The 26,096-nt window shown below is 40.5% G+C and overlaps 1 protein-coding gene across 1 annotated transcript in view; it reads right to left on the bottom strand.

Moving 5' to 3' along the window:
• The window catches only part of DOCK2 (dedicator of cytokinesis 2), a 470,704-nt gene that overhangs the window by 332,610 nt on the left and 111,998 nt on the right, over positions 1–26,096 (bottom strand). Inside the window, exons 24-26 of the mRNA XM_054976977.1 lie at positions 21,673–21,743; positions 20,772–20,878; positions 6,988–7,136 (exon numbers count right to left, since the gene is read on the bottom strand). Coding sequence (XP_054832952.1) covers positions 6,988–7,136; positions 20,772–20,878; positions 21,673–21,743 — 327 coding nt within the window. The remainder of the gene's footprint in view (positions 1–6,987; positions 7,137–20,771; positions 20,879–21,672; positions 21,744–26,096) is intronic.

Here is a 26,096-nt window from a genome sequence, read left to right as displayed (position 1 = left end):
ATTGCCACCTACTCCGCCACTAATACCAGCCGGGTTAAGGCAGGGGAGGCCATTGCCACCTGCTTCGGTCCTAATACCAACTGGGTTAAGGTGGGGAGTGGGCATTGCCACCTGTTCTGCTCCTAACATCAGCTGGGTTAAGGCAGAGAGAGGGCATTGCCACCTGCTTCGCTCCTAATACCAACTGGGTTAAGGCGGGGGTGGGTGGGCATTGCCACCTGCTCCTCTCCTAATACCAGTTGGGTGAAGGCAGGGGGTGGGTATTGTCACCTGCCTCACTCCTAATACCTCACCCAACAACGGCACTTGCTGCTATAAACGACAGACAGATACTATGTAATTAACAAAAATTACTTTTTCTTTAAAGCGCTCAGTGACAAGATGTGCTTTACACAATCATTTACAAAATTCAATCATTTACAAACAATTCAAAGTCCAAATATCAGACATGAATGTAACAACGTCCCTTCAAGGTAGTCTCATAGAGCTATCGAATCAATGCACATGAATCAACGCACATGAACAATTTTGAATGTATTATGGAATTTTGTGACTGTTTTGGTGGTACCAGAGTGGCCCCTGATGAAGTGGATATTTTGTGAAACACGCTGAAAGAACAAGCCGGCAGCTTGTAGGGCCAGGGGAACCCTCTGTGGGGTTTTCCCCTTCTCTCTCCATCTTGATTTCCACCTGTATTTGGAGACAAAAAGAACATAACATTAGCAGTCAATTTTTTTTCAGGCTACAACGCTGCACTTACCTGAAATTGTCCACTCAGGAACCCTCTTGGCACATGCTTCATTTGATTTGCATTTTGAACTAACTTCATATCAACTTAAGGGAGTCTTGAGCCCTTCAAGCAAGAATATACGCTAATGGAAGGACTTTGATAGGTCTATGAGACTACCTTGAAGGGACGTTGTTACATTCATGTCTGATATTTGGACTTTGAATTGTTTGTAAATGATTGAATTTTGTAAATGATTGTGTAAAGCACATCTAGTCACTGAGCACTTTAAAGAAAAGGTAATTTTTGTTAATTACATAGTATCTGTCTGTCGCTTATAGCAGCAAGTGCCATTGTTGGGTGAGTTGCTTTATTGCACTTGTTTTTTGCCTTCTGCTTGTCACTCCTAATACCAGCTGGGTGAAAACAGGAGGCATGCATTGCCACCTGCTCCCATCCTGCTCCCAGCCTGGGCTTCCCACCATGGCATGTTTTCTGGAAGGACATGGTGCCTTGCCTAGGCTTCCTTCTGTGGCAGCGCCCTCTGGTGGTGCATCAGGATATAAAGTGAGTTGTCTGAAATACACTTACTCAAATTATATAGTAAGATACTTAACAATATATTTCAAAACTTAATAAAGCTGTTATAGCATACATGTAAAGTAAAGAACAAAAAATGATTAGCAATTCACCATTGCAGCTAGGACAACCATGGGCTTGAAGAGCCCGTGTGCAGTTAAGCAGAAGTAAAACATCAGAAAAAACAGAAAAAAGGTTACATACATGGAAGCTCTATCACCAACACATACGCCTTTGCATGTGCAGCAGCAATGAAAGCACTGCTTCTGTGTGGAAGCCACCGTAGTTAAAGTGATATTACAACTGGCAGAAAAAGTTAATTGGCCTGGCCGAAACTAATTACCATATGGCTTCTCCCCATCCAGAACTGTGTCCATAAAGATTCTCTGTTCTACTTGGGCACATCAGGAGATGGAAGGGGAGTTATTTTTTTAGAAAGTATATATGCCACCTTTACAAAGATTGCAAAGGAATTTACAATATAAAACAATTTTAAAATTAAAATTTAAACAACAAACTCAAATAAAACTAACCCAGTCAGCAATAAAACCTCCTCTGTCCATAGCCATAAAACTAATAGCACATCAACATATAAAACAGTATAAAAGATAAAATTATGCTACATCCAAGCTGACTGGAAATTTTCCAGCCATTTGTATCTTCAGAACTGTCTTCATCTGTGACAACACACAAGAACTAGTAACTACTCATTTGCTTATATTCTTCTTCCCTTCTCATGCATTTTGCATCACATTTCTAAGATTGTCAGTCACATGCACTCGCTATGTGTTACAATAATCTGCAAAACCACCTTATTCCTGAAATCAAGGAAACATTACAGGTAAATACTGTTGCAGTTGTACAGTTCCCATATCAGGCACAAAGAACTGGCTTTTCTTACTGGGGAGAGGATGCATGCAAGATTAAGTTAAATTCTAAATTCTAAATCCTTGGTATTTCACATATGCAATATGCAACAGCAAACTACTCATCATGAAGGCAATAGCAGCTTTGCCAAGCAGCAAGGGGTCACAGGTAAATGTTTCTTTTTTAAAAAAGACAGAGCGCAAGTATAATCAGATATTTTTAATACATTCCTTTCATACGCAAAGCAAACTTTCGCCAACCAGTGAAAATGAACTTAGCATTATCGCTGATATGCATGTGAAACTGGGTAAGAATAAACATATCACTCAGTCCTATATGATAAAGACCATATAATAGATAGGAAACAAATCATGAAAGCACATTATAATATCTATACAACGTTTACTCCATAATTATCATAAATCACTACACTTTAGATGTCAAAGGCACCTTGCAGCCACACAATTTCATTGAAGTTTCATGTTATGGGCTTGTTCCTATGCTACCAGATTCATTTATAAACCTTGATAATTAACCCAGCTGCAAAATTGTTTGGAGGATGGTAGGGTTGTAGAAGCCACATGTAAAGTGCCAAAATATTTTTATTGCTATTCCCCAAAGAATCTGCATCACCATTTAGATGATGTGCCAAGTACAAGAGTTAAAATCTTAGCCTTTCTTGAGAGTTAACCATGTTGAACTTATCATGAATTTAAATCTAAAACTCTACAGAACTTTAGTGTTACAATATATTTTTCTCTCCCCTTTATATACTCTTCACTGCTCTTGAACTCAAAGCGCTTCCATAGGAAACATCACACATCTTATATTTCTCCAATAAGACATTTCTGAGCAGCTTCCCCAGTGGTACTACAGAGCCACTTAATATTTCCTGTCTTTGAGAGCATGATGTACAGCAGTATCATTCTGAGCACTTTCCTACTGAGAGATTGATTAAGTCTACAAGGCACCATCCAATGACCACTCAAAAGAAATAATTTCTCAGACAAGAAAATGATAGATTGGTTAAGTGAATCTCAGTTTATCTCTACAAGACACTTGCAAAATTCTATCAAGGGGATGCTTAAAAGTCACAAAACTGTGGAAGCAATGGCATATCTACTACTATCACATAATTATCATCATATCCTATATGTTCTACACCTAATCTGCCCAAAAGGTCACTAAAACAAAGTCTAAGCACAGTTCTAAGAAAAAATAACACTGAAGTTCTAAGAAGATTTATACTCTTCTAAGTACATTTGGGCTTAGAATGCTGTAACTCTGCTTAAGATTGCATTGTAAACTTTTTCATAGAATATCTATTACATCTCTTTAAAATAGGATTGTCTCCATGAAAAAAATGGATAGTGCTTCTACCTCAGGTTCTCTCTACCAATATCTCAAAAATAAAACGATCTTGAAAGAAGCAGATGGTGATTTCTACTTAAAACAAGATGCTATTTTAGAAATGTCTTGATTAGATTAAGAATAATTAGGCCATCCTTGGATAGGGTCCTGTTAGACTACAATTGTGCAGTAGACCTTTTTCATTTATATGAAATATTAACAACTACAACAACATCTGATTTATATACCGCCCTTCAGGACAACTGAATGCCACACGCGGTTTACAAAGTATGTTATTATTATCCCCACAACAAACACTCTATGAAGTGGGTGGTGCTGAAAGCGCTCTGGGAGAGCTGTGACTGAACCAAAGTCACCCAGCTGGCTTCCAGTGGAGGAGTGGGGAATCAAACCCAGTTCTCCAGATAAGAGTCCTACCGCTCTTAACCACTACATCAAACTGGCTCTGCAACAAACTGATACAGTAAAAACTGTTCTCTAGCCCCCATGGATAATGGGGGTTGCCGGTTAATCAAATGTGCCAGTTAATAGAGCCTTACTCCAGTGACTGGTGAATGATATCTACTATATTGTAACATACTAGCTTTAACTTAGTTTACTCCCTGACATTATGTGAGGGAAGCAGCCCCTATCCTTCTGGGGAGGCATGCCCCACAATCTGCATTCCAGATTCATCTTGAGTGGCTCAGCTGCTGCCCAGACAGTGCCACCACACTCCACAGCATCTTAAAGGGTTCCCAGCCACCCTTGTTGCAAGCAACATCAAAAGTTAAACGCCTGGCTCATTGCTTAACCATGGCAGGAGCTTCCACGCCAAGTGAGAGCGGTTCAGCAGTAAGCCAGAAGGGCAGCAGCAGGCCATGCTCCTTCTCAGTGACTGGTAAGTGGCCCCGCATGAACCTTTGTCCCACTGATATATTGCGAGCCACAAGTTTACAAACTGGACTTCTGCAACCACCAGAAATAGAAGCTGGAATTCATCTGGTTACCTGAAGGAGGATTTGCATTATCATCTCTCATAGTTAACAGAGTTTTGCAGATAAAGTACCAAGTAATATAGTTTTTAAGGCATTTAGGTTATTACAAAACAAATAGAACCAAGTAACAGAAACTAGAAACCCTGAATTGGCCTGCCTAGATCAAAAAGTGCTGCTTGTATGTACCCATGTATAAAATTCAAACCAACAAAGGCCCTTTTTATAAATATTATATGGTTTTTAGGTATAACTAAAATAGATACTGAGAAGTTGGACCAAAATTATTGGATCCTTAATATAAATTCAAATGTCAGATGTGTGTTAAGTGCCATCAAGTCTCTTCTGACTTATGATGATACAATGAATTAAACGACCTCCAAAATATTCTATCATTGACAGCCTTGTGCAGCTCTTCCAAACTGAAGGCTGTGGTTTTCTTTGTCATGTCAAGTCATCTAATTTTGGATCTTCCTCTTTTCTTACTACCCTCCAATTTTCTTAGCTTTACTGTCTTATCCAATGAGCCTTGCCTTCTCATACTGTGACCAAAGTACAATAGCCTCAGTTTCATCATTTTAGCTTCTAGGGAGAATTCAGACTTGATTTGATCTAGATCCCGTTTATTTGTCTTTTTGGAGGTCCATGGTATAAAATTCTCTTCTAATGCCACATATCAAATTTCTTCCTGTCAGTTTTCTTCATTGTTCAATTTTCACATACATGCATAGTAACGGAGAATACTCTAGTATGAATTATACTTATATTGGTCTCCAGAGAGACGTAAAGAATATTTTATAGTTCCCTCACAGCTGCCTTTCCAAGACTTGATTTCCTTCTGATTTCTTGGTTGCAGTCTCCCTCTTGGTTGATGATTGAACCAAGGAATAGAAATAATTTCAATTTCTTCATTGTCAACCTTAAAATCGTGTCATTCCTAAGCAGTTATTGTGTGTACTTGATGTTCAGCTGTAATACTGCTTTGGCACTTTCTGCTTTAACCTTCATCAGTAGTATCTGACACCTTTGCCAATTGGAAACCATTTTCTTTCCCCATTTTCTGTCCTAACAGTAATTCCTGTTGGGAGTACAGTTTGCGCCCATCAAGATGTTGTGGCACATTTCTTTTGAATCCTTACATAGTTTTTTGTTATTAACACAGCTGACAGCTTTCCTATAATCTATAAAACACAAACTGATTTTCATCTGAAATTCTCTGATATGCTCCAGTAACCATCGTAAATGTGTAATCTGGTTTCTAGTGCCTCTTCCTTTTATGAATCCAACTTGAACATGTGGCATTTCTTGTTCCATATATGAGTCTGTATAGTATATATCTTGTTCCATATAAGAGTCTTTATTATAAAATTTTGAGCATCACATTGCTTATGTAGGAAATTAATGTGATGGTCCAATAGCTGCTGCAATTTTTGATGTCTCCTTTTTCGGAATTGGAATGTAGATTGAGTGTTTCTAGTCTCCAGGCTATCATTTTGTTTTCCAATATTATGCCATAATTGCCATATTGGCATATCAGATAATATATGTCCAGTTGATCTTTCAGTATCCTTAGCTGTTTTTAATTTCTTCTTGATTTCCTGTATCTTGTGGAACAGATCTCGTTCTTTCTTTTTTGTTGTTCTCTTGATTTTTTAATCCTTGTTACTATCATCATTCTCTTTATTTTTATATGCATCACCAGAAAGCTACATTTAGAATCTTTGAGTTGGCTGCACAATTGATTGCCACTCGAAGTATACATTGAAGTTTTTGTAGTTTGTATATAAGTTAATTTGTGATTCTTTTAGTATGTCAGCGTACATTTAAAGATAATCAGAAACACAAAGGGTAAAAAGCTAAAGCAACTTGCACATCCTATCAGTTCTTCCAATAATAACCACAGCTCCTCTCAGTGGACTAGTGCAGATGTAACAATATGAGATCTCTAAACTTGGGCCAAAATTAGGATTATTTATTTGAGGGTGGGGGGAAACAGACTTCTCCATCCCTCGGTTTGCTTTATCATTTCTTAGCATTACTATAGATGCTGGAACTAACTGTAGTTAAGACTAGCCAGGATTGCCACAAAAACGTGGTCTGTAGTGGGTTTGTAAATCATGGTTTCAGGCAAGCCTGTGTAACTGCATTAAAAAAGAAGGGATGTGCAAGCCTACTTTACATTTCTAATCTCCACAGCATGGTATGAGCAATATATGTAACAAAACAGTATAATTCCCTTTGATTTAATAAAAGGAAGCTGTACAGGAACCCAAAAATTGGGAGAGGAAAATTGTCACTGCAGTGTCTACACCCACTGTCACACAAAAAATCTCAAGATTTCTCTCTGTCAGGGCCCTGTTATATTTAGAATTCAAATGAAAGTCATCAGCATCAATATTTTACTACTTAATCAGCACAGACATACTACCAAATGGAACTCTCCGTAGCACTGCCATCATCAATACTCACTGCATCTTGACAGCTGAGAACCTCCAGGATGCTGTTGAGTAATTCGACACAATACTTCTTCTCTTGGAACAGAAACTGCGACTCTTCCTTTGGATCCAACAATCCCTTCAGCTCTTGGGTAATGACAGGAAGCAGAATGTCCCTACATTCTGAAAGCAAAATTTGCTAATTAGAAGGTGAGCCAAATCACAGATATTTTCATATTTGTTTTCTTTTAAAGAACTCAAGACAGCTCTCTTTGTTACTAACACCCTTAATACAAATCTCTTTAGCTTAGAGCATGCTAGCTTTCATCCCTTAACTCTTTCAAATATAATTTTGAAGAAAGCCATGCCTTTAACTTGCTGAGTAACCTCCACACACAACCTTTATTGGCTGACTCAATGAATCAATCAGTATAAAATACATTTATGCTTCATCTGTGGGTAATAAAACCCCTTCCTTCAAAGCTAATTTGCTTTGATTCCATTTTTCATTTCCCATTAAAATTGCCCCAGGGGAGATGAAAACATGAACACAACAAATAAAGACAGCAAGATATGTGATGTTTTACACTAAATCAAAGCCAGTAAGCCAAATTATATGAACAACTGAGCAGAATACCTGTCTGGCAAGGGATTACTGTCTATTGAGCTGAGTTATTTTCTATTCTCATTTACATCCAACCTTCTTCATGGATATCACACAAACATCATCATCTATTAGTCATATATTGCACACATCTCCACGGCTTTCTGATTTCCAGAAAGAGGAGGAGAAAAAGAACACACTCATTCCCACTAAGCCAGAGATCTATCTGCTCCTGAAGCATGATCATATCTGAAAAATGAAAGAATGGGCATATCTGACCTTCATTTTATCCTGCTTAAATGTCAGACCAAACATCCTGACAAAGGCTTTTCCAAAGCTTATTTTACAGTAGATGAAACATACTAACTGAAAAATACAAAAAAAATATTAAATGCTTTATAAAATGTCTTTTTGCTACCTAATACCAATCAAAATATGCTTTGCACAAATTTTAGCATGGCTTAACGGCTGCAAATTTCCCCCAATGTAAAGTGGATTGTGAAAAAGAATATGATATCTTTATGGACGTATTTATGAAGGTAATGAAATGGCTTGTACGTGCTGAGTGGTGGTTGTTTTGAAACTTCTAAATCCAGCTCTTTCAGTTCTTCACACATAGCAATAAACGGCATTAATCATTGAGCAAGCACAATTTAGTACATATCCTGAAGACCTACTGTCATGATGACTCCCTTTTTATCACTTGGTTAGATTTGGTGCCTTAAAACTTCTTGTTACTTCACCCTCTGGGCAGGTAATGCTGCCACCAGGAATACAATTCCCATCTAGTTAAATAATTTTTCCCTGAATATTGTTCCCAAGAGTTAAGGCTCCTTTGTGGGACTATGTGGCCTTGAGGATGAGACTGGTATATAGAAATCACATATAATTCTGGGGTGAACAAAAAACAAAATAAACCTTTATTAGTACATGAAACACATTGGTTTCCGGATGTTAGATGATTTTTCTTCAGAAAATAAAACTGGATATGTTATTCTTCTGACTTAGGGAGTCAGACTCACAATCACTTCTCTCTCCTTTCACTCAGATTTTTGTTAGCTTATTCATCTCACTCTCCCATGATACTCTAGCAATATGAAGATCTGAGTCTGTCTAGTCGTCAATACTCCCTCTATGAGTATTTTATTTTCCCCTTAGTATCCCAATGCCTTTCACAGCACTATTTTAGATTCTAATTGGAAGACTGTTAACTCTGTCCTGACAGCTTGATTGTTACCTCCTGACTAATCCAGCTAACTGCTTCCCTCTCCGCACACACATCTCAGCTCTGCCCATACTCAGTCATCAACCTATCATCTCACTCACTCATCCCTCTCTTTCACCCCCTTCTTCTGTAACACACCATGCATTTAAAGAAACTTAGCTTCAAATAATTACACGTACTTTTGGTGCAAATTTTAATTTTACACTCACATCCCTAGTGTGTGCCATGAGGTTGTTTTGATGAATTGACAGCAAGATAGAATTTTGTCAGTCTTCTTGAATGAAAAATATAGACAATAAAAATCAAATGGAACTAAATGTTTCCCCTAGATTGTAATAGTTTCAAACATCCATATCAGAGTTTCTGAATTCTGATAACTACTGTTGACCCATACTTATAAGGAAGTGCAATATGTCACTGTTTATAACTTACAGATGCAACCTGGAGTATCCTGCTCTACAGTGCAGTAGAGCAGTGCAGGGGAAGTGGACAAGATGGGATGCTTGAAATGTATGCCCCACTGTAAACTTATGAGTATACCTCTTCCATCAGTCATGTGTAGGGTTGCCAGGCTCCCTCAATCTCCCAGCAGGGGACAGGGCCCTGACACTTACCTTTGGGGAGAGGGAGGTAACGCATCACTCCTGAAGTGATCACGCATCCCTACAGGCATTATGATGTCACTTCAGGAGTGATGTCATCACGCGGCCCCTGGGCAGGCCCATTTTCGGGCGCTGCAAAGTGCTCCTGCGCTCCACAGTGGCAGAAACGGGCTGTTCTGCCGCGGATTGGGCCCGTTTTTGAGGCACTGCGGAGTGCAGGAGCCTCAAAATGGGCCCGATCCATGGCAGAATGGGCCCGTTTTGGGTGCTGTTGAGTGTAGAAGCGTTCCTGCGCTCCACAGCGCCTCAAAACAGGCCCAATCTGAGCCAAAACAGGCTAGTTTTGGGGCGCTGCAGAGTGCAGGAGCACTCGTGCACTCTGCAGCTGCTGAAAAGGGGCCAGTTTGCCGTGGATCGGGTCCGTTTTGAGCACTGCAGAGCGCAGGAGCACTCCCATGCTCCACAGTGGCCCCAATCCGGGCCAAAACGGGCCCAATCCTGGCAGCTGCAGCACATGGGAGCATGCCGCACCGCGGAGTGTGCAAGGAAAGTGCGTGCCCCCCCTGCTGCTCAGGTAAGCGGGGGTGGGGTGTGGGGAGCAGGGGCAGGAGATCTCCCACCCCCACCAGGGGTCTGGGATCCCTAGTAATGTGTGTGAGTTAGCTCATGCTCAACTTACCAGGTTTCACTGCCAGTTAAATCATGTATTATTGTTATCTTTCTTGCTCTTAATTAACAATGCATGCTTTTTATTAGTACTAAAGAACCTTTTCATAGCTATGTTTATTCATTCCACTTGAGCTCTTTAATAATCAGACATAATCCAACTTTAATTATTTTTCCCTGAAGTTTGTTTTGAAAATTATTTCATCTATACTTTTGATTGGAAATGTAATTCCACAAACAATAGGTTGTACATACATTCTCTACCAGTAGTATATAGGTTCAAAAATGGCCCCTTTTCATAATTTACATTATTTTTTCATTTAAGATTTACATTAGGAAGCATGCTACTATAAAAAGTGAAGCACTAAGGACCCCAGCTGCAATTTTTAAAAGCCAGTTAAGTAAGTGGGATGTAATTGTGTTTGTAGCAAAGGCTTTTGTTTGTAGATTTCACTGCTGCAGCTGATGAGGCAAAAATTTAAGTCAGGGAAGAAAACTCCTGCTAGGAGGTAAAAGAATAACTAGTTCTATGATTCAAAGGGGGATTTAACCAAATTTTTCCTCAAACCACAGCCACCAATCCAACATGGCACTATGCTTTTTAAACTGAGGAAAATTTCAAAAGCAACGTGTGATATACCATGAAGGAAAAGGGCAACATACTCCACTGGGAGCTACAAAGCCTTTGGTAGGATCTAAATATATTTTTGTATCGGAGTATTCAGCTGCTGAACAATGAGAACATTGTCGTCAGCAGCAGCAACCTTTATTGGCATTACATCCATATTACTAACTCTACACAATCACCGGTCGGTCTACAAATACATAGCTCGCCTCATAGACGCAACATTGTTAGAAACTGCATCATGGATAACATCATCAGGTCTCTTTGACCAAACCAGCCAAATGTTTATAAGGCTGAGCTGGAAAATCAGCAGAGCTGGTACCATCACACAGATGTCTCAGTACACACTGATCCACATTTAAGCCATTTCTCCCAAAGGTGCAAGAAGGAGTGGTCTCTCCCCACTCTCTATACACACACAACTTATAGATAGTTTCTTTGGATGTGGGCATTAGCAACCAAAAGTACAAGGTAGTGGTTAGAGTGTTCAACTAGTAGTTGTGGGGTTCAAGTCTCTGCTTGCCCTGAAAATCACTAGGTAAGCTTCAGCCAGTCACATTCTCCCAATCTAACCTACCTCACGGAGTTCTTGTGAAGATACAACAGATGGGGGGAGGGGGAACTGCATATGCAGCCTTCAGCTACTTGGAGGAAAGGCAGGTAAAGATGGACTATCTAAAATATTCTAATCATAAATCAAAGTGCACCTTAAGCACGCAAATAAGAGTTAAATGGGCAGGGGAAGCATAGCAGGGAGATGCAGTGGTATTCCTTTATACAGCTTCTATTAAGAATTTGCTGGAAAAGTAGGAAAGTAGATATGAGACTGTAAATTCTCCATAGCTATATTCCCCTCACCTCAGTTCTCCTTTCACCTTTCTGGCAGTAACTGTCCTACAAGGGGGGAAAGTTTCTTACTGGTACTGTTTCTCTTTGGGGGCTCAAATAAGAAGATGGGAGCTACCTCTTTGGCCACTGTCATGGACCCTTCTGACTAGCCCTGTGACTGACTCAGAGCACTCAGAAGGAGCCAAGGCCAGGGAACCAGGAGGATCAGAGGGACCAGAGAGGCACTGACACTACAGAAACATCTGCTGGCTATACTCCAGCAGCCCCAGAGGCTACCCTGACAAAGACAGCAAGGGAAACCTCACCACCAGCCTCTGAGATAGCCACCAGGCCTCCACCAGGCAGGATGCAAACCTGAGTCCATAACCCCTCAGGACTCATTTCCACTTTACAAGAGCAGGGGCAGCAGAAGGCCAGGACAACGTAATGCAAACAAGGTGAAGTACCAGACTAGCTGTGCGCAATCCCATCGCAGATCCAGAACCATGCTCTGACAGTAATACATTTTCATAGGATCCTGGCCAAAGCAAAGCACCACCTCAGGAGCTTCAATACCTGCCAGCAAGTGCAGCTGAGTCTGTAAATTCCAGGCTATTTAGGCTGAGGCTTGAGAAGGCTGCCTTGCTGGATCAACCAGTCCACAAGATGCAAGCCTTGTGTTCAAGCTCCTTGTCTCCTGTTCCAGCCAATGCTCCCAAAGTCTCACTAGCTGGGCCTGAGGCCCAGGAGAGACTACTCCAGGCGAGTCTTGACCAGGCCTGACTGTAGGACAGTCGTTGTTGTGGGTTTTCCGGGCTGTATTGCCGTGGTCTTGGCATTGTAGTTCCTGACGTTTCGCCAGCAGCTGTGGCTGGCATCTTCAGAGGTGTAGCACCAAAAGACAGAGATCTCTCAGTGTCACAGTGTGGAAAAGATGTAGGTCATTTGTATCTACTCAGGAGGGGTGGGGTTGAGCTGAGTCATCCTGTAAGAGTTTCCCAGGGTGTGGAATGCTAATGGCGGGAGGCTTCACTGTGTCCTGGGGAGGTTCTTTTGCATATGGATTGGTACTTGATGTGCTAATCTTCTCTGCAGGGCTATTGTCGGGGATAGAATGTTTTGTTAGCCTGGTGTTTTTCAGAACTGGAAACCATGCTCTGTTCATTCTTAAGGTTTCTTCTTTCCTGTTGAAGTTTTGCTTATGCTTGTGAAAGCCTTCGACAATACACTGTAGGACAGTCCTTTCTTATTGCACTGGCTTTCCATCACACTTGTCTCTTACCCATATCAAAGGAATCTGGAAGTGAATGGCAGATTCCCAGTGGTGGGGGACATGGTTATACAAGATAGTGAAACACTTTAAATTATTATGAAAAAGACAATGGAAAAGGGCATGGGAAGAAGGGTTCATAACCTAAAACTAACAGTAGCCTCGAGGAGATCAGGTGAGGATTTTGGTGACTCATGAAAACTCATACCCTACCATAAAATTTGTTAGTCTTATAGGTGCTACTGGACTCTTGTTCTTTCCTACCAGTACTTCCAGATGTTCAGTACATATTTCAAGAGAACCACCAAAATGGTGATAGATTCTCTAAGCTGGGCAGTTTTATTGCAGTGTAGAATACAAAATCAAAAGAATGTGGATTAGACACAGATGTCATTTTAAAAAGAAAACTTGCATGGAAACATGAATTTAAAAGTACTGAGCAAATAGAAATAGAATAAAGAATGTTGGCTGAGAGTCAAAATTTCATAGCTAGCATAATGCCAGAAACTTAAGAGCATATCAAGAAAAATGCCTCTACTACAGTCTAGGTATGCACTATTTACCAAAGCCAAAACAATATTATGTAGTCCTACAGACTTCTATATTAACAGGGCAATCCTAAGTGGAATTAGTCCAGTTAAAAGAATTACACTTTTGTAAAACCACAGACTTCGATAGAATTAGAAGGGTGCAACTCTGCTAAGGTTTGCACTATTAGAAATATAGCGCTAGAAGGTACAGCAAGGGTCATCTAGTCTAATACAGAAAATTCACCACTACCTCCCCCCCACACACACACCTCCCCCAGTGACTCCTCCTCTGTGCCCAGAGGAAGGCAAAAAAACCTCTAGGATACCTGGCCAATCTGGCTTGGAGGAAAATTCTTCCTGACCCCAAATTAGCTATCGGCATTACCCTGGGCACATAAAAAAGGACCATGAGAGCCTAGCACTGGCTCACTCCTTCATGTCCTCCCGCTCCTGATATGCAAATGTTCATACTGAGTCACAGAATTATCATTGCTGTCAGGTGACCATCTAGCCTTGTCTCAAATACCTCCAAGGAAGGAGAGCCCACCACCACCTGAGGAAGCCTGTTCTACTGAGGAACCTCTGCCACTGTCAGGAAGGTCTTCCTAATATTTGCCAAAAACTCTTTTGCTTTAATTTTAACCCATTGTTTCGGATAAGATCCTCTGGGGCATCAAAAAACAACTCCGCTCCATCAAACCACTTTATATTATTAATGTGTACACACCATCAATTGTAACATGCCCTTTCTGAAGATTTCTGCCATTTTCTATTTTAGATGCATTGTTAGAAAATATAAATCCTTATCCAATTCTTGTCCAATTTCAATACAATACAAATATATACCAGTTGCTCAGTTCACTCCCTCTTCCTTCCTTAAATATGGGTTCCCTCATCCTCATTTGCATTAACCATAGTCAGCAGTGAGATCCAAAGTCAGCAAACTATGTTTAGTACATCTTAAAATCACTCCTCATGGCATGTTGGAATGGCTTTCACTGTTTCACAAAAAGGGGGGGGGCACTTTAAAACATCAAATACATTTAACTGAATAACTATAAAAGTGATTTGAAAATACAAGTGGAGAACAAAGCAAAAACAGTTCTTGAAGGGAGTAGGGGCAGGCATGGAAACAAACATGTCAGTCACAAATCACTCCAAAGGGAATATGTCCAACAGTCAAGCAAAGGGAAAGAGCAGCAGAATTCGCCTCACAGCAAAAACAAACATAAAAACAAAAACCATTCTCCCTCCTGTTTTCAGGGAGGGCTATATGCAGCCATATTTACTCCATGTATTAAATATCCTTAATGAGGGCAGAAGAGGTCAAGACAGAGTGGCTAAATGTGAGCCATAATGTTTGCCTCCAGGTAGACAATATTAATCTTGCTTTTCAATTACTCAGCTTTTCTCCTTTAACTAATATTGAGTAGGAGGCAGATTAAAAGGTAGCTGAATTGTACACAGCAATGACACAGCTTTCACATCACAAGAACATTTGCTACCTTAGTGGGAGATTGCCAACTTCTCCTGTTTAGAACAGCAGATTTCATTTGTGCGTAAAAGCAATTTCACAAGAACTTCCCTTTTTGTACAAATAAGGACAAGAAATACAAATGCAATTGAACTGCGTGTTTAATGCAAGTTTTTAAACATAAAGTATGAGGGGGGGAAGTTTACTTCTCTTCCCTGTTTTAACATATGTGAAATGTAATTTCCTTAAAAATACATAGATCTAATCTTTAATACCTAATGTGGACAGATTCACATCCCCCACAGGTTATGATTTCATATAGTATTTATAAAGTATTGTATAATTATTAAAAGGGAAATGGGGATGCTGAAATAAAAGGAGAGAAGGGCAGTATTGGAAGTCAAACCATGTAGTTTGCTAGAGACAATTATGTTTATATCCATCTTTATTATTTAGAAATGTTTTAGCCTTTAGAATGAGATTGCCACAAACATTTCAAGGTAATTCTACATAAAAGTCAGTTTTAGTAATCTATAGATGACTTCATTTGTAAAAAATCTTTAAATAAGTATATAAAATAGTCAGCAGCTGCCACATCAAAATATTCACCAAGCTTATTTAGCTTCCAGAATACATACACTCCCCTTTCCCAAAAGATTTATTTCAACAAAGATTGCTAATTGTGGAAATGCCACTCAGCAGTATTTTCGGTGTACTTTCACTAGATCTAAAGCCTAATCACAACACCAGAGCAAGAGCAGGCAGGTATTTTTAAAAAAAGAAAAAGAAAGGCTCAACACAAACTTATCTTTTCGAAAATTATTTTGAGGATTTGGCTTTCTCTGGTGATTCTTCTAATTTCTACCATCACTGTCTGGATGGCTGTATAAGCAAGCATTACATAACAGTGCAACCCTATACTCATTATGATACAGGATACAAAGTAAATTCCTTGCACCTGTGTATATTCTAGGTCCACAAGTGCAAGGATCTTAACATCAGGGTCAAACTGTATGATGGATATGACACTTATAGAGTCCAGGGGACTCATCTTCCAAGTACTCTGTTGTTCAATGCAGCTCCCAAAAGCTGTGAAGGGGAAGGGAGAGGCTTCAGCCTTCCTTCCTATGCCATTTTCCCAACTGCAAATCATAGAATCATAGAGTTGGAAGGGACCTTCAGGGTCATCTAGTCCAACTCCCTGCAGGCGGCATGTTACCAAGATCATGTGACAGAGTACACATGAAGCCTGACAGTAGGGAAAACACCACCACTTCCCTGGCTGTTCCTCTGAGGAAAACGGTGCAGCAGGGAAGTATAAAGCTTCTCCACTCCCCATGAAGCACTCTCTGAGCCACACTGAGAACAGCTGGATAGCTAGTTCTCCAATCATCTCCAGCCCAACTTGCATTACACATATTGTAATGTTTGGCCCTTGGTGCCATACAAGATATAAGAATCTGGAGAGCAGAGTCTGATTCCCCACTCCTCCACTTTAAGCCAGCTGGGTGACCTTGGGCTAGCCATGACTCACGGCTCTCTGGAGCTTTCTCAGCCCCATCCACCTCACAGGGTGTTTTGTTGTGGGGATAACAACATACTTTGTAAACCACTCTGAGTAGGCATTAAGTTGTCCTGAAGGGCAGTATATAAATCAAATGTTGTTGTTATTATACCCCAGTGTAAGTAACTTCTAATACTGATAGGACCATAGAATTGTACTGCAAGTCTGAAATATGGGGGGCGGGATCTCGAAAACCTTCTCAAATGTATCCTCTTCTGTATTATATTGGCTAAGTCCTGTATTGCTGAACACATTTGAATCCTTAATTTACATCCTCTAGTTATTACACAGCTCAGATATTTAAGTTCATGAAATATGTAGCCTCAGGAAAAGGCCTATGGTTTTCTATGTAAAGGTTCATTTGACAAATCTCTCAACAAATTGTACAGTCATTTGAAACAAACTGTCCATTAAAGTAAAGAAAGTTTCCCTGAAGAATCTGGGTTTGACTTTTTTTTTCCTTAAGAGGATGCCTGATTGCAAACAAGTAAATGCATTTCAATTTTTCATATTCTAATTTAAAAGGGTAAAAGCATCACTGTTCCAATGGAAAGCTTCTAACTTTTTATCATCTGCATAACAGAATTTACTGTAGACATTCAAACTCATTTTTGTATAATATTTTTGTAGAGCTGTTAAAAATCTCTTAAGTAGCATGATTATGAGGGAGCAGCAATATTATTTTAAAATATTTATTTTGATGGGTCTGAATTTGTTGAAGGAAAAGAAATTTCCAGTGTGAATGGAGAGTATTCATTTATTTATTCTCATTAAAATTTCTAAAGATTCCTGAACTCATTGTGCAAGCCTCAGGGCACACTTGAAAATGGATTGCCTCTCCTACCATCAGTGAAGAAAGGGACCAAACTGTTTTGCTAATAATTTCTCATATGTAGGAATACTTGGAATAACATTTCTCGATTGTTAATAGACAAGGGACTTTTTTTCTTCATGACGCCTCTTCTGCTAAATATTAGACTGCCTTCCAGATTGTTCAAGAATCAGAATGCTTTATAGAAATGTGGGCTTGCTACATTATTATCTGCATCATCAGAGAAACAAGAGCCTGTTTTGTCATGTATATCAGTAACAGCCAATGGCATGCAACAAATAGGCACTTGAAAGTAAGTTAAACTAAGGATTACTTCATACAAGATACATGAGCACATATAACTTGCATGAAAATCACTAAATTGTTTGTTTTTTTCCAGCACATATGCATCTTCAAAGTTCTTGTGTGAAGGTCTTCAGCAGCCTATTAATGATTCTAACATTACTATTATGATCTGAACTACCTTCCCATACAAGGATGCACCGGAGCATGAGTCAGTGGACCCTCAAAACCGAACAGGGATGTTTTGTAGTGCTGTCCCTGTTAAGATAACTGAAGTGCCTGTCTGTCTTCACCTTTCTGTAACCAATGGTTTTATTTACTAATCAAGTTAACAAATTCTTTGTAGAAGATTGGTATTATTGGTGGTCAGTCAGCCCAGCATAAAAACTTTAACTTGATCCATGCTTGCCAATTCACAAATAAGAGGTAGAGCCAGGTTGGTGTAGTGGTTAAGAGTGGTGGGACTCTAATCTGGAGAACCAGATTTGATTCCACCGTCCTCCACTTGAAGCCAACTGGGTGAACTTGGGACAGTCACAGCTCTTCCAGAGTTCTCTCAGCCCCACCCACCTCACAGGGTGATTGTTGTGGGGATAATAATAACATACTTTGTAAACCGCTCTGAATGGGCGTTTAAGTTGTCCTGAATCAAATATTGTTGTTGTTGCTATTCCTACTGGGATTTTATCTACTACAACAAGATAAGCTTTCCAAGGGCTGTTGAATGTATGCTTACCATAAGTGGCCAGTGATAATTAAATGAGTGAAAGGACTTTAAAAGGTGTCTGGTTAGCAGAAGAACTAGGCTTGCCAACTGCCCACCCCAGTGAGCTTTTGCCCACTGCTAAACTCACCTGAACTCTGCTGCTGAAGGTCATGTCAGAACAAAAGAGGGCAAGGAATGACATTCAACCCAGGAAGTGAATATTATTCCCATTCTACAGTCACTCCACTGGCTACTAATCAGTTACCTGGCTCATTTCAAGGTATTGGCTATTATCTACAAAGCACTTCACAGCAGCTTTGCTTCTCTGAACATTGTCCCCTTGCACACGGGAAAAATCAACAGATGCCCATATACATGTATTGGTGGACCTCATTTTATGAAATGGACAAGCTCAAGAGTTCACAAAAGCTCCCACTCTCCTGGCTTCCCACAAACTGCAAAACTGAATTATACAAGAGGGATTTTTGACTTAGATAGGAGGGCTGTAATATTCAGAAGCTTTCTCAAAGTGATGCATCAGTAAAAAGATAGGGAGGGTCTACAGACTTTACTACTATTGCTATAAATATGATTCTACTGGCTAGATTCTATGTTGTTTACTATGTCAGTATTAGAACTACTTGTGTTCTGTTTCAGCATTTCTTCAATTGAAATGTCTTTGAAATTGACTGTACTGACCCACATTGAGTAATCCACCCTGATTCTCAGTGAGAAAGGCGGACTATAAAAAAATAAATATAAAGTGATGTTCTATCAACCCCCTCCTCTCCCTATTTTTATGGTTTTTACCATAGAGATTTGGCTGGTCACTTACAACATGGACACAATCGCTCCCCAAAAATCTCCCAGAGGTTGCAGTTTGTATATAGTAATTTTTAAATCGTTGATGCAAGGTAAAGGTTGCTTATCAGTTGCTTTCAATGTGTTAGAGCCCATAGCTACCAAAACAAAACAACAAAAATGTAGGGTAAAGTTAGAAAAAATATTATGTTTCCCATCATCTTCTATTTAATGGAAGAATCTTTTAGATCCTCCAAAAATATGTGTGATTGCTCCTGATAATATTTTTTTGAAAGAACTATAAAAAAATAGTGGCCAACAATGAACTATTCAGAGCTGGCTCTAACTGTTTAGTAGATTCAAGTGCCGTTCCCTGGAGCTGCCTTGGCAGAGTCTAAGACAGTGTGCAGAGGAAGCAATTGCTCTACATTCCTCCTTAGACCCCAGGCAATGACAGGAGCAAACCACACCTGTTGCCTCCTCTCACACTGCTGCATCCCACCAGTTTGGTGCTTCAAACAGCTCCTTAGGTCACTTGCTCAGTGGACTTAGAACTATCCAGAGAGCCGCTCAACACTCACCTCACACATGAATTCACTAGCTGTCTTTAAACAAACCACTTTTCTGTAAGCCTCAGCACCTTCCCCCCACTTCCCCTTACAATAGGTAGATAACACTGGTTTATTATATTAAGATAATGTAAAGATTGTTGAGAAGTATATGAAACAAATGCTGTGCATTTTTTATGTCAGTCCTACAGAAACATGTGCACTCCTTATTAAAGAGTAAACTCTATACATTTCTCCACAAATTTTAAGTTTTGTTCATTTGTCTCATGTGGAAACAGAAACGTATTCCAATTTTCAGCAAACTTTCCAGAAGGCCTAGTCACAAACTGCTCCAGAATATAAACCAATGCTTTTGGTCTTCTGTGAATCAGTTGCATCCTGTTATAATCGTGCATAAATTTCTCAAATTGAACATTATGGTGTCCTTACAATGTGCTTATTGCTCATGGAAGATCTTGCACTACAGTGTTGCTAAAAAAAGAAAAATAAACACTAAGAAACTAAACACTAAGATGCACTTACACATGGACAAGTCTTGTACAAGTAAAAGTGTGAGAACTGGAATACATTGACATATTTGCACTTATTAGACCTATTAGATGAAGTCTTGTACAAGGTCTTCTACAATCGCTTGAAAAGTAGTACAAGCTATAAAACTAACCCGAGCTGAATAAGCAGACTGGAACCAGATAAAAGTGTGGCTGACTCCCTGGGAAGGAAGGAGGATATGGACTCAGTCATGACCCCTCTCTAGCTTGCTGAGGGCTTCAACGCTGCAGGGAACCTGAACTGTCAGGGCCAGACTCACACACAATTATGTTCAAGCTAGCTTATGGATTTTGATCTCAGTTGAAATTCTTGCTCAGCAATAAGTTCACTTAGGCAAGGCAGTATCTTTTATGTTCCCAATCTGTAAAATGGGAATAATGAACAACTCCAAGGAATTTTGCAAAAATGATCAATATTAGAAATTCTACATATACGCAGGACATAATAATGTACTTTAACACAATCTGAAATTTTGAGCCCCAAAGTATTTTTAAAGTAAATGTAACTGAAACTGAGATACATCATTCTAAGTCCATTGAATTCAATAGGCCTAGAAGGCTGTAACTCTGTTTAGAATTACACTGTAATTCATCCAAGTTTCTTTCAAATCTTGAACACCCACTGAAGTATTTAAGTGTTTAGGTGGAACTCTTCTACAAGGTGAAGTGGTCTAAAGTTGATATGAACTTACCTTGTTTTTTAAAGAGGTTACTGCGTACTATTTCATTCATAGATTGCACTTTTTGCTTCTGTAGCTTTTCTGGTGGGATGCAAGTGTAAAATTCATATAAGAGTTGGCTGCAAATAAACAGGATGAAACATAGGTCAGATTAGAGTGATGAGGTACATATACATTTAAACAGCTCTTAAGACCCATTGTAGTCTTTGCAAATTTGACAGTGTGTAAGGTCATGTTGTATATTAGTAGCTCCCCTTTTATCATGCATTTTTCAACAGATTTCTAAGAACAACCAATACAATGCAAGACAACCAATACATATGGGTAATTATAAAATGCCTCTTCCTCCTAATACATTAATCCGGACATTCCATTCACACTGAGTTGGATTCTGACTACATTTTCCAGTCACACAAGGCCCTTCTAACAGTGGAACGGAATGTTCCTGCTATCCCCCTCCCACTGCAGCCCACTGCACACTCCAAATAGCAGCTCCTGGGGGACAAAAAACCCTTAAAGAACAGCATGAGAGACAGATCAGTCTGCAGTAGAAAGGGGGAACTGGTGGAAATTGACCCAATCCTCCTGTTAGCAGAAAATTTAGTCTGCATTCAACCCATTGTTATTTTTCTGATTCTGAGCATAAAGTAGTTTCATATTCTGGGTAGCATCCTACCGACACTGAGGGAGGTGGAGAAATCACACCAACTCCCCACTTCCTCACAGCATCAATGCTTATAAGGCTTTTTGTTGTAGTTTCTTGTGCAAACTTTATCACTTAGTTTATGCCTGAAATCAAATATAACCACATTGCTAAGGCTCAGAATGCACCATGTGTATGCAAAATATTATTGCAGATAAAAAACAGGCACCTAATCATCTATATATTGTTGAATGATCAGTGTCAGCTCACCTAAGTAACCTGACATCAAATACTGTTTCTACATCCTGGAGAACAGATGGAATATACTTCATGGCAGCTACCTGAATGAGAAAAAAAACATAATCATCATTTGTGCATTTCATAAATATCTGCAGATTAAATTCATATATCTTATGGAACTGGCAACCCAATCATACACATATTTGTTCAGAATCAGATATACATAGCTGAATGGAAAATAAATACATAAAATCATCAGTAACCTTTTACCATGAAATCCTTACACACAAGATACTATATGCATCACCACAGAATAAACTTGAAGCAAACCATCTGATTTTGCTTCCACTCAGTTATCATGCTTTAAACAGACAGAGCCATATGACATGCAAATCCTCTAAACACATTACCCTCACTCAAATATGTTGCATATTTTTGAGATGAGCATTGCCCCACACAGATGGAAAGAAGAGCCAGACACAAGTGTTGGGAACTAATGGACCATATTTATTTGGCAACAAATAATTATATACGCAGCAAGGGCATAACTAGTGGTACAGGTCAAGCCCTGGGGTCATCCCTGGATCTCCATCTTGACCTGTCTGGGTGAGCCCCACTGACCTGGGCAAGAGCCATCCATGTGCATGGCTCGGACCTGGCTAGCCAGGCAAATGCTTCCCCCCTCCAAGTCTATAGCACCCCAGCCGTAAAGCATGAGGGCCTTACTTGTACAAGGGGAGCCACGCGGCAGTCTGCCTGATCAGCTGGCAGCCATCAGTCAATACCAGTGATCCTGACAGACCCCAATTCCCCCCCAAATGGAGATGTGCCAAGGGTGCTCACCAGCCTGCTTATTTCTCCCCAACATTATCCTGCCAGGGGATGTCCTAGTTATGGCTCCGCCACAAGCCAATTACCACAACCCATGCAAGAAATGCAAGGTAGGCGAAAAAATTCCACTCTCCGTAAGCCAATCTGGAGAAAGGAGAAAAAATTCCTACCTGGCCCTGGAACACAGTGACCAGCTAAGCCTGTACTACTGCAGGTTGGGTGGGTGGGCCGAGCTTTAGTATTTAGCTGATTCTATCACAACAAATTTATGAATATGAAAGATGTAAGATGACAATTATGGCAGGCTCATTCAGATTGGATATTATGACCAAATAAGCAAGCCTTTGTTTTCTGAACTGAAACCAAGGACTAAACACTTGACACAAAAGAAATGGCAAAGCCCCTTTCAATTTTTATTCAGAGTTTTTAGAACGTGACTACAGAGAGGCAATACAAGTTGTGTGCTTCTTAAGACTTCCTCTATCTACCACACACTAAAAGATTATAGGATTCTGTCCCAAGGACCCAAGTTATGTTTTGCAAGCAAACAGAACTGTGTATTGAATATATTGCTTTTGTACAACAGGTGATGTTACCATCCACTTATAATGCCTAGGACAGATTCACCATGAATATAATGGATGCATAATTCTAATGGACACAACATGTTTCATTGCTCTACCTGTATTCAGCTCTCTTTTAAAGCTATTGTAAATGTAAAGGTGGTCCCCTGCACAAGCACTGAGACATTACTGACCCATGGGAGATGTCGCATCACGTTTTCTTGGCAGACTTTTTGTTATGGGGTGGTTTGCCATTGCCTTCCCCAGTCATCTACACTTTACCCCCAGGAAACTGGGTACTCATTTTACTGACCTTGGAAGTATGGAAGGCTGAGTCAACCTTGAGCCGGCTACCTGAACCCGACTTCCGCCAGGATCAAACTCAGGTCATGAGCAGAGCTTGGGCTGCAGTACTGCCGCTTACCATTCTGTGCCATGGGGTGCTTAAAGCTATTGTAACAACCTTTCTATTCCATATAGCTAACAGATTTACCATAAAAAAGCTACTTAAGAGTTATTGCTTTACATGTGCCATATCATAGGGCACCTAATGAATCCTAAGGATTACATTACATGAATGTCATCAGGAGGGGGATTAATTTATATCACATAAGGTTTTCCCCACCTTTCTCAAATGAAAGGACATGTCTTCCCCACTGACCATCTCCTCCACCACCATTTACATTAACAACATGAGATGGGATAGGCTGGGAATTATGACTTGTCTAAGGTCACCCATTGAGTTTCATAACTGAGACAATCTGATTTGGATCTCTCCAGGTCCACTCTGGCATTCTAGCAATTTCACCACAATACTGGTTATTTGCTGTAAAAGGTAAAATTGGGTACATCTGTTTTATTCACATTATTGTTTTAAGTGTGTTTCTGAAGGACTACAGCTTACCAGAAAAACTGTTCCCCCACCCACCCAAGCATCCAAGTTGGGTTGGAGCATAGCCAGGAGTCTCTAAGCATCGGAAGTGCCAAATAAGTTTGGACAGGATGATTTGAAGTCTTAGTCTGTTTTTTGGAATGAGAAAATGACTTGGACATTCAGTACGGTTACTCCCGGGCATAATCTTTCCACTCATAGAACCTATTTATCTATGGGTGTACAAGAACTTGAGTGTAATGAAACAAGAAAGGAAATGTTTAATACATAATTGAAAAATATATAAGAGCACATTATCATGCCTATTCACTGGCACTGATGATGGTGAAGAAGTTTTACTTCTCTCCACCGCAGTTGCATCTGCAGCTAGACAGAGCTGTTTCACAGCTTCTCAATATAACCCCAATGAAGTTTCTTTGGGAATAATGAACTGCCCCCTGCCTCCCAAATATTTTGAAGGATTTTAGTAACTCGTGACAAATGTATAAGGACTTTTGCCAGTAAAATTGCCTGCATTCATACCAATTTAGACTCCATGGTCATGATGACTCTCAAGAAGCTTATAGAAGCAGTCTGGTCACATTTTGTTGGATGGTTTGAGGATGCTATTATCAGAGCTTGATTAGAGTGATCATATCACCCCTGTGCTGCAAGATCTGCACTGGTTATGGCTACCCATCTGTTTCTAAGCACAATTCAAAGCACTGATTCTTATCTTTAAGGATGTATGCCACAGTATTTGAAAGACTGTCTCTTTACACACTATCCAGCCCCCTGCCAGTTAAAGTCTATTTCTCAAGCCCTGCTCTGCGCCCTTGCCTTCAGAAGAGAGGCAGGTGCTGACTAGAAACAGGGCATTTTCAGTGGTGGCACTTACATTACCTTCTTCTAAGTACCAGGCTAAAACACATCTTTTTACCCAAGCTTATCATTAGGGGTTTCATCTCAACAGCTTTTTAATCGTCTGCTTCAGTTTTATGGATATTTTTATGCTGCTTACATCCAGTGGCTTCTGTTTTAATATTGTGGTTGTTACCAGAACTGCTATTTTTAATGGGGAAATTAGCTTGCAGTCTGGATTTTAATAGAGCGGATCTTTAGCCAACTATACCAGAGTCCTTCTATCAGAACACTCGTGCAATAAAGAGGCGAGAATAATAAAGATAAATGTGTATTTACTAATGGTGTTGTGTATGCCTAAACTAGCACACACATGCAAGGTACATACAAGAGACTAAGAAATACAGAGTAGGAAAAATAGAGCCAGTTGCATTTGCAGGAGAGCCCACTTGAGAACGATGGAACTGGGTATACTCACCTGGTCACGGCATGGAAGAAAGATGTAGCAGCGAAGCGTGGTGGTATCTAATGCCTGCACTAAATCCAGAAAGAGAGACAGCAGGAGTTCGGGATAGGATGGCACGTGCACCTCATGGCCTGGGAGGCCGGCTTAAATACCACAAAATGTACCCTGGGGCAGATGCCGTTCCCTTGTGGTTCTCAAAGGGGGACAAAGGCTTGATGGCTCTACAACTACCCTAAATGGGCCACTTTAGTGTTCTGATTGTAAGATAGTGACACCTCGGGAAGTGGGGACAAAGGAGGGAGGGGGAGCGCCAGGCGGGTTAATCAGATCTGCCAGGAAGCTGGCGTTGTCTGAATAGTATCAGTCCTGGAATGTGGAGGTTGTATAGGAATGCGTCCCTGAAGTGCTCAGGACAGCTGGCACTTAGTTTCCATTCCAGGGCGGCTTTCAAGATATGCAGAGCAGGGCGAGGCTGGCTGCTGCGGACGTGGTCGGCACGCTTCCACAAAATGGCTTCTCAGAGCAGGATGTTCAGGCTGGTCTTCTGGCTGCCTGGGAGCATGGCTTCTGCCTGGGCATGGCTTCGGGCTTGCTAGCAGGCTGCCTAGTGGCAAGGGCAGGCTCAGTGACCGGCCCGCAAGAGGCTTCCACGGGAACTGACCAGGGGGTGCCTGGCCAGGCTCGTGGAGGCTCCCTCCGGCTGACACTGTGCTGCTAACAGCATGGCTCTCGGCCCAGGCGAGGCAGGCATCCATGGAGGCAGGAAACAGGTACAGATTGTACAGTCCATAGCAGTGTAGAGACAGGAATGAGTGGTACAGTTCATAGCGGCAGAGACAGAAAGCAGGCATGGGCAGTGCTG

This window comes from Eublepharis macularius, chromosome 4 (genome assembly GCF_028583425.1).
Source record: "Eublepharis macularius isolate TG4126 chromosome 4, MPM_Emac_v1.0, whole genome shotgun sequence".
Classification (NCBI taxonomy): Eukaryota; Metazoa; Chordata; class Lepidosauria; order Squamata; family Eublepharidae; genus Eublepharis; species Eublepharis macularius.
The sequence above is the reverse complement of the archived record's forward strand: the minus strand, read 5'-3'. Positions and strand labels throughout refer to the sequence as shown.